Source organism: Morchella importuna, assembly GCF_003444635.1.
Source record: "Morchella importuna strain M04M26 chromosome Unknown Morimp01GS077, whole genome shotgun sequence".
NCBI classification, from domain to species: Eukaryota; Fungi; Ascomycota; class Pezizomycetes; order Pezizales; family Morchellaceae; genus Morchella; species Morchella importuna.
In genome coordinates this window covers 52,859-62,152 of record NW_025763473.1, presented here as the reverse complement: position 1 = coordinate 62,152, position 9,294 = coordinate 52,859, and the positions used below count along the sequence as shown (strand labels likewise).

At 50.4% G+C, this 9,294-nt stretch overlaps 2 protein-coding genes across 2 annotated transcripts; one reads left to right on the top strand and one right to left on the bottom strand.

Moving 5' to 3' along the window:
- Positions 1-768: 768 nt before the first annotated feature.
- On the top strand, positions 769-2,433 carry LAJ45_11611 (uncharacterized protein; the record flags this gene model as incomplete). Its single annotated transcript, XM_046121094.1, has 11 exons — positions 769-804; positions 881-924; positions 988-1,026; positions 1,089-1,133; positions 1,193-1,217; positions 1,295-1,308; positions 1,365-1,496; positions 1,579-1,776; positions 1,840-1,973; positions 2,041-2,326; positions 2,394-2,433. The coding sequence occupies 11 exons, from the start codon at positions 769-771 to the stop codon at positions 2,431-2,433; spliced, it is 993 nt and encodes a 330-aa protein (XP_045965715.1).
- A 565-nt stretch (positions 2,434-2,998) lies between these two features.
- Positions 2,999-5,293, bottom strand: LAJ45_11610 (uncharacterized protein; the record flags this gene model as incomplete). The annotated part of the gene is made up of 7 exons (XM_046121093.1): positions 2,999-3,337; positions 3,408-3,554; positions 3,624-4,031; positions 4,082-4,245; positions 4,318-4,675; positions 4,787-4,820; positions 4,923-5,293. 7 exons carry the CDS (start codon positions 5,291-5,293, stop codon positions 2,999-3,001), a joined length of 1,821 nt encoding a protein of 606 aa, XP_045965714.1.
- Positions 5,294-9,294: the final 4,001 nt, after the last annotated feature.

The following is a 9,294-nucleotide window of genomic DNA, read 5'->3' as shown; positions in this document are numbered from 1 at the left end:
AGATGAAGCAAAGACGTCAACGGATATGCACTTCCAATATCCCCGCCACGGGCCTACAATACTCTACTGGTCGTGGCGGTGGGACAACTACATGACACTAGTGTAGGTACTCTACCTACTCGCGACCAGCAACAAGAACCCGAATATGCAGCTGCAAGTCTTTGGTGTATTTTTGACTTCTACTCCAATGGAAATTGCAGATTAGGGCGTGCATTTTCGGGTTCTTGTTGCTGGTCGCGAGTACATACTCTACAGCTAGAGTAGAATATACATAGAGTACCTGCGAGCAAATGCTAGGTATCCGGCCAGTAATCGTCTGTAGCAGCAGTAAAGGGGAGGGGAAGGAAAAGGAGGAGAAAAAGTCGATAAAAGTCCGAATCATCGTTTGTATATCTAGTTGGACCTGCAGCTGTACTCGATCTGGAGATTTGGTACCTTGTGACGGGGCACGGATGGGGGGTACTCTAGTATTGTGATAGGATTTTCTCTAAAGTACTACTATGTTACATATGATGCTGCTAGGTAGAGTTGGGTGGTAGTCCGGCTACACAGTATGATACAACACGTACGGGAGAGGGACCATCGTGAACAAAGGAAATTCTCATATTATATAGACCCCCGTCACCCTCCCACCCAGCACACACTTCTGTTCCCCCTGCCATCGATATCATAAATAGGCACACCCCACCAGTCTCAACAAGAACACCTCATCCCCGAAAAATTCCCATCTCTAAATCTCCATCCATAACAGAAAAGAAAACAATCACCATGGCAGCTGCTGAACAACAGATTGAAATTGATGAGGTATGTCGCACCCTCGCAACAGAAATATCGCAATGTCAACAGAGAGCTAGATTCTAAGATGCCATGTCACCAACAGGAGACCACGGATGACTCTGAAAGCTCTTTGTACCAGTCTGGATCGTATGTCGACACCTCCGAAAAGGACGAATATTGGAGCAACTGGTCGCTGATTGTGAATGCTAGTGAATACTCGACCGCATCGCTGTCGTCGTCGATCTACGAGTAGGTCTTTCCCGTGAGGGTTATGGTCTGAGGGTAGCGGTGCTGACATTGAGGTGTTATAGCTACCGTTATGAAAACGGACGCAGGTATCATGCGTATAAGGATGGGTAAGGCAGTACCGATTTCTCTTGATATGCATGGGGATATCATGGCTGATGCGTCGCAGGCAATACGCTTTCCCCAACGACGAGGTATGACTCTGGACATAAAGACTAGATGGGTATGATGATCAAGAATTGCAAATTAACCATATTATCCTCATCTATAGAGAGAACAAAATAGGTTAGTCTTTCACTACAGATCAACCATAACCACGAAAGATGGCTAACAATATCCAGACTGGACATCATCCACCACGTCTATCTCCTCATGCTCGATGACAGACTCCATCTTGCCCCCATAGGCGAGAACCCACAGCGCATCTTGGACGTTGGAACCGGTACCGGTATCTGGGCCATTGACATGGGAGAGTAAGCAAACTAACCGCCACGCCTACGCCCACCCCCCACATCAGTTTTGTATACCGAACATATCTCTTACTCCTAACTACAGACGCTACCCCTCCGCGGAGGTTTTAGGAACCGACCTGAGTCCCATCCAGCCCAGCTGGGTCCCACCGAATGTGCAGTTCCAGATTGACGACGCCGAGGGTGATTGGACATGGGCGAAGGACTCGTTCGACCTCATTCACATCCGACATTTGACTGGTGCTATCCAGGACTGGCCGGCGTTGGTGAAGCAGGCTTACCAGTAGGCTCTCCCATGGGTGGCATAGTAGTATACGTATAGAGACTGACGAGGTTGTGTCCATAGATATGTCAAGCCCGGTGGTTACATCGAGTTTGGAGAGTACGAGATGGACCTTTACAGCGACGACGGCACATTCCACAGTGGCCTGTACCTGTGGAAGTTCTACGACCTTGTCAAGAAGGCTGCGAAGAAGCATGGTCTGACCACCCATCCCAATCGACTCAGTGCAAGAGATGAGAACACATCGCTGACATGAACAAATAGGTCGCGAGTTCAACGTAACGACAAGACTAAAGGGCATGCTCGAGGAAGCTGGCTTCGTGGACATCCACTACGAGACGATGAAACTTCCACTTGGAACATGGCCAGCCGACAAGAAGCAGAAGGAGAAGGGTGCGTACCTCCTCCTTAACGCTGAGACCGCTTTCGATGCCTTTGGCACAGGGCTGTTTACGAGAGAGCTGGGGATGAGCGTGGACGAGGCGAGGGAGATTGTAGAGGGTGCGGGGAGGGATTCGAAGAACAGGAAGATTCATTCCTACAACGTACAGTAAGTTATTCATTAATGCTCACCTTTGACTATTGAACAAACCAAAGCTAACAGTGAGTTTAATAAGGCACCTCTTCTACGCTCGTAAACCATTGGAGGACTGCTAGATGTTAATTTGTGAGCTGCATAAGGATTTCATACATAGTACATAGTAGCTCTTTTATTGGCCGAATGGAGTAATGAAATTCAATTTCCTGTGAGAACTCATGTGTTGGTGGGTTGGGGGGGGGGGGGGAGCTCCTGCATTCAACACCTGACTGGGTTAGGATTATCCACCCTAGTCAGCCCACCCCCCATCTTTCATAATTCATTACATACGCGTTGTCAATGGTCAATGACATTTCCGTCATGAAAGCACTACTTGTATGCACGCGGGCACCGTTTATCACTCGTTAACATTAGTCGTGACGTTTACATCGAATACATGAGAAAAGACAAAAAGAATAAAGGGAAGGGGAAAAAAAAAAGAAAAAAAGAAAGGTCAACAAACCAGCTCTCTCCCAAAAAGTAAGCATGCAAAAGAAAATTTTATAGAACGAGCGTGGTCAACTCTAGAAAACGAAACGAAGAAAAAAAAAATGCTCAAAAAATGCTGGAAAAAAAAGAGCCCCCCCCCAAAAAAAAAAGAATACTCCTCCCCAATTATATGCGTACGCTCAATAACCAAATTAATCACGACTCCTCTGGCCCCGCAGCTTTCTCCAGCCCCATCCCACTCATTGACGAGAAGCGATTCGACGACAGCCTATTCCACCCCGGACTCGGGCCCGGCGCAGACTCCAGCGTTCTCGGCGTCTTTGCCTTGGGCCCCTTTGGCTGTCGCCAGAGACGCCAGACACGGGTTGTCCAGCGAAAGCTGCTCGCGAGACCATCTTTGATCCAGTCGTCGGGGCCGTAAAGGAAGTAGGACATGAGCAGCATGATGAGGAATGTGACGGGCCCAGCGATGGCCCAGAAGTCGGCGGGAGTGGTGATGGAGGATTTCCAGTCGGAGAGACTCATGCCGAAGTACTGCACGGGGTTAGTTTTGGTCTTTGAAGTAGTGTTTGGAGGCCGGAGGGGGGGGGGGGGGGGGACTTACGCTGGTGAAGAAACCGAGGGGAACAAAGATGGTGGTGATGAGGGTAAAGACGGAGATGGTCTGGCCTTGCTGTGTGATTGCTTTTTGCATCATTTCGCCCTGTTTCAATGCCTCTTTTGCTGTGACTGTTTGGCTATCATGTGAAGTCTGTCACCGTCAGTTTCGCTCACCACCAACCACCACCCAATCAACCCAACACACAGGAAGGGGCCATACCAAGATCTTCGACTTCCTCAAATCCTTCAACCACACACTCAGCTCCTCCTTAAACTCCTTCCTCTCGCGTATCACCGCATCCACCGTCACCACCGCCTTGCGCATCTGCTCCTTGCCATCCATAATATATGGGATCTTGACGGCGTTCCTGTGGTTCCGAGGCCGGCCAACGCCCTTTTCGAATTTAAACGAGTTCTGGAAGATCTCACGCAGGTCCTCGAGGATCTGGATCTGTGACTGGACGACATCCTTCATGATGGCAATGTCGGCGAGCGATTCTTCGAACGCCTCGATCAGGTCCTCGGTGATGCGTTGTTCGGCCTCGAGCTCGGCGGTGGTGTGCGTGGATTTGATGCTTTTTTCGGGGGTGAGGATGTCTTTTGCGAGTTGGCTTTGGATATGCAGTTCCTGGGGGAGGTTAATATAGGTGGAATTGGGGAGTGGCCGAGGGGTCTTACTTGTCGCGCGACCTTCTTGCGGAACTCGCGCAGCGGCGAGGTTTCGTAGGAGGTGAGAATGTTGGCGATCATGTGCACGAGCAGGTGGAAGCCACCGAGACGGCGCTGGTACGGGAACAGCGGCGCAGAGTCCTCGTCGGCGGAGGTGAACATTGCAATGTTGCCTGGTGATCATTGGTCAGTCAGTGACTGTTGATACTATCATTACCACCACCATGCACAGGCAGGAGAGCTACTGTTGTCAAAAATGAAGAACCACCCCTGGTTCACCAGAATGCGCTTCCGCGAGTCGCCCACATCCACATCGGGTGAGGCGGTCCCCAGATACCGGTACTGCCGCAGACTCAAGCTGCCGGTGCCATTGGCGGTGCCGAGGCCGAGGTATGGGAAGGCGGCGAAGAGCGTCAGGTATTTACGCGGCCGGAAAGAGGCGCGCAGGGAAACACCTGTGACAAAGTCTTTGCCAGGGACGTAGCTTTCGTATTTGGTGAGGTTGGGCGAGTCGAGGAGGGGCTGCGGGTCTTGGGAGCCGGGGGCGGGGATCAGCGTGCTGTCGGGGATGCGCATGAACTCGGAGATGGCTTTGAGGAAGTCCTGGTGGGGAGATTGGTGTGAGCTTGAGGTTTTTTTGTTTTCACAATATAATATAAATATATAGTGGGTTTCTATATATATATGTAGCTACATAGCTGTGTCTTATCTTACCTGGACAATCTTGACGGAGCACTCTGTAAACTTTCTGTTTGACCCGTCTCAGCTGTTTGCTCTATCTCTCTCTCTGTGTGTTCGCAATTTTCTCTATATAAAATCCAAAGCCGTGAGAGATATATCATATACATACACAACTCTGATCCCGTCCGCTTCCCCCGGCGGGAAATTGGCGCTCCTAATGACCATCGTGTCGGCGATATACAGATCTTTTAGGGGCACGATGCGGAACGTGTCCTCGTCCTCGTCCACCACAACCTCGTCGTCGTCGTCGTCGTTCATGTCCCCGCGCTCGATGCGCACCGTGTGCCACCGGCCCAGCGAGTACCGCAGAAACACCACCCCGCCATCCTCCTTCTCCGGGATCGTCGGCAGGCTGTAGTCCCGCAGCAGGCACGAGCCCTCGTCGATGATGCCCGACGTGTAGATTGCCTGGGCGGGGGAGCCCTCCTGCGGGGCCACGGGGCGGATGCGTTCGGTGGAGGAGGACGCGGAGGACGCCATGTTGGGTGGTTAGGTGGGTAGGGAGTGGGGGATGGTGGTGTGGGGGGGGGGGGGGTGGTGGAGGGGTGGGTATAGGGCGGAGAGGAGGCGGAGAAGAGGCGGAGAAGGGGGAGAGGGAGAAAGAGCAGGGGCAGGAGGAGAGAAAGAAGAACAGAATCAGAAGCAGGAAGAAGGGCCGGGGAGGTGAGGTGCCATGGCTGTGTTATATTTTAAATGGAATGGGGGCTCGGGGAGAAAAGAGCTTGGTATAGCGCGATATCTCTATTCTACTCTAGCAAGCTGCTCATGCGCATATGCATGCTGGGGCAGTCTTGTATCATTGGCTGTGTGGGGGAATGGCTTCAGTAGAGCCTGCACGAGTAGAACCGATCGGGAATTAAAGTCAGCCCCTGTCCCGTTGGTATGATGCGGTGCTGCAGCTGTGCTGGCTGGCCGGGCGAGGGAGAGACTCGCTTTGTGCCCAATACATTTATTTTGTCTGGAGCACCTAGTTAGAGGTACTCGGGCATGTGGAGAGATTTTTGTTGTTTTTACCTGCTTCATTTTACTTTATTTTGGCTGTTTATGTACAGACAGGCAGGCAGACACGAGAATGGCAGTTGGTCATCGCGTGGATGGGGGATGATTGTTTGTGGGAGGGATAGGAAAAAAAAGAATCTTTTTTTTCCTTCGCCCATTCTTTTCCTTCCCCCCGCAGCCGCCAGAAATATATGGCTATCCAGGCCTCACACCCATAACAAATTCTCTTCGCATGGCGAGATATCCTCCCTACATACCCACCACCCACAGCACAACAAACCTCCGTTTTGATCTTGTGCCTTCTCGCCCGTTTCGATACGAGCGAGAAATCTCGCAAGTGCTAGCTAGCAGAGAAGTGCGAGAAAAACTGTGTCTTCAACTCTGCGTGCAGATCGACCAGTGTACATAGAGTACAGCAGCCGCAGCAGCAGCACAACAGCCGGCGTGATCATCGCGTCCATATATGATGTGGGTAGAAGGGAATGAGGGAGTGTGAGGTGAGTTCCCACCGAGAGAGAGCAGCAGCAGCAGAGCACAATCAGACCCAGCGCTCCCATTGCACAATGGCTGGTCCGCCCCGCAATTATAAATACCCCGTCGCTGTGTAGGCTAGGTAGGTATGGGGCCGGCCAAGAAACATTTGACAGGGCCGCGTGAATGGGACCGAGACTTTTCTGATGTGAGGTGTCAACGAGAGGAGCTGCAGACGTACTGAGTGAGGCCAGTCGTGTGGCTGGATTTCCAGTCCAGGATAGATGGCTGGATGGCCATTTTCGGGGGCCCCGCTTGGGAATTTCAACGGGGGCCACCAGAAGTGTTCTCGGGATATATATCTCCCTATATACTTTTTTTCTTAAACCAATGTTCTGTCTGTTACGGGATATCTACACTTTCAATTGCAAGAAGAATTGTCAACAACAACAATAGACTGCCGAGGGCAGGTTTAGCAACAGGCCTGATCAACACTGTCTGTGTCTGCGTATCTGATCCATTGACACTCTGTCCTGTCTCTTCCTCAATCCCCCTCCTTTCCTCTCGCAGATCATGCCAGCTGTGCGGGTGCCTGCCATTGGTGGGCTGTCGAAACACGCTTATCGATTGGCACTCGGGTGGTGTCCCCCGAGAAAGGCTTGTTGCTTGCCCGATGCGGTGTGCGAGGCGACTGTCTGTGATTGGCTTGCGGGGGGGGGGGGGGGGGATGTCCACAGCCTTCGCTTTCCCTGCATAGACGTCATTTGCTGGGGTGTCCCTGCGCATGTTTATCATAGAAGGAAACATCCTTTTATTCTTGGTCTTTTCGAGCTGAGGGATGGATCACACACACTGAGGGATGCATTCCCTTGAATGCTCCTCTGTTTATTAGGGCCCCGTGACAAACTCAGAGCTGGAGTTATAAACTGCGTCATAAACTCGGACTGTCATAAACTGCTGTTTTTAACTGAAAACTGTCATAAACTCAGACTCAATTTTCTAATTTTGACCACCCAAATTACCCTAACCCACCCTAAATACCAATTTTTGCCCTAAAATTACCCTAGCCCACTCCCAAAATGGCTGTTGAGTTTATGACCATGACACCCAGGTTTTCGACAGCCAGTTTTTAACCAGTTTAAAACTGTCTGTCATACATTCAGTTTAAAACTCCCGAGTTTCTCACGGGGCTCTAGTGTTTATGTTTTGTCTTGGTGGTGCATTGTCACCCGCACGTGGTGGCTGGCTGTGGCTGTGTCACGGTCGGATGAACTGCCTGGGTTAGGGTTCACCTACTGTTAGTTCACGGTCACGTCACGCAATCTACTAATTAAACACCGGATGCGGCAGGAATAGTAGGATAGTAGAATAGTAGAATAGTAGAATAGTAGAATATTAGTACAAGACCTGCGTTCGGTAAAAGACGAGCCAGAACCCTAACCCTGCACTATGCTAGCTTGAATTGAACGCAATTAATTGCAACCACGGTAGAGGGACGAAAGACGACATCGAGTGACAGGATTTTATACCTAGCCCATGAGGGCCTATAGGGACACTATGCGGAGGGATGGAAATGGATTTTGGAAAGGACACCTGGTGTATCCCTGCCGTCTACCACCCACTGATATCTGCCCTGTCCGGGGGTGGTATGTACTCGATTGGTCGATCACTCTATAGGATTAAAACATTGGAGAATTAAAGGTCTGTTATCCTTATATGTAGGTACAGATACGTTACTACGTCACGTAGCCCATCGACAACTGTTTCGACATCTTTGGCTGTGCACGTGTTTCAGCTTGAGTTTTTGTAATCGGTTTATATACTGCCCGATCTGTCCACAACATCTAGGCCAACGTAATTAACAAGTAAAACCCCCACCTCTTTCCCCCACCCAGGCACGACCAAAATCGACACCATATGTATTCGTCCACGCCCAAGAACCATGACCTGGCTTCCCGTTCCCAACCCCTGGGCGGTCCCACAATATCGCCATCGATGCACCTGGACCGCTGTGCCGTGCCGTTGATGCTGTCGTCACGTGTGCTGTCTGTCTTGTGGTGGAGGGGCCGGAATTTGGGGGGTGGTGCCTGGGAGAGAGAGAGTCTATGTAACCTTAGATGACGCTACTCGGGAATCAGTCGTTGCTCGATTCGCCGCCGGTGGTGATTACTGTTCCCTGCTGGTCTTTTTCGGCGTTGACCTCTTGGATGGCGGTGTATTGCCACATTCTTAGCACTAATGAGCCTGTAGGGAGAGAACGGGCTATTTACACTGTCTTCCCACCCAAAATGTATCGCAAGTACGTTCTCTTACACTACTGCGCGACGTCAACTTGACCGAGATATTGGTAACTTCCTGCGTATAGCGGTAATGCGGGATGAGCTATCAAGCCCAGGCGCGACGGTATCGGCATGTGTATATCATCGAGGGGATCACTCTTGAATCCATGTACGGGAGCTCTTATCTAGAGTAACAAATAACCAGGCTATCTACAGCTCGGTGTGTGCATTGAATAAACTCAATGCCAGGATGGTATGTCTGGTAAATGCTGTATAGGATCCCGAGTGTGATTATTCTGCTTGCAGAGAAACCACTCGGGGGAGAGTATTAACGGGGTTGAAAGTTCCTGGCGTGTATCAACCTGCAGACCTACGGAAGCAAATAACACAAAGACCATATATCCTTGCCAGGCCGGTAGCTAGGGTGACATATAGATGGGGAGATGTAACTGCATGCCTCATCAAGATCTAGGAACAGTAATCTTATCCAGACGTTGAGAATCAAGGACTCACTCAAGCCATATAATAAAGTTAAATTAGACTGTCTGCCAACTGTTTCTCGATCTTTGGCCATATATGAGTAGCCATTCTTCGTTCCAGGTCCCTATTTTGTAATCATTTTATATACAGCATTTGTTATTGATATCAAGGTTATGGATTGCCGGACAAGCCAACGACAGCGCTCCAAGTAGACCTCCACTAAAATATGTATTTACCCAAGAAACAAACAAT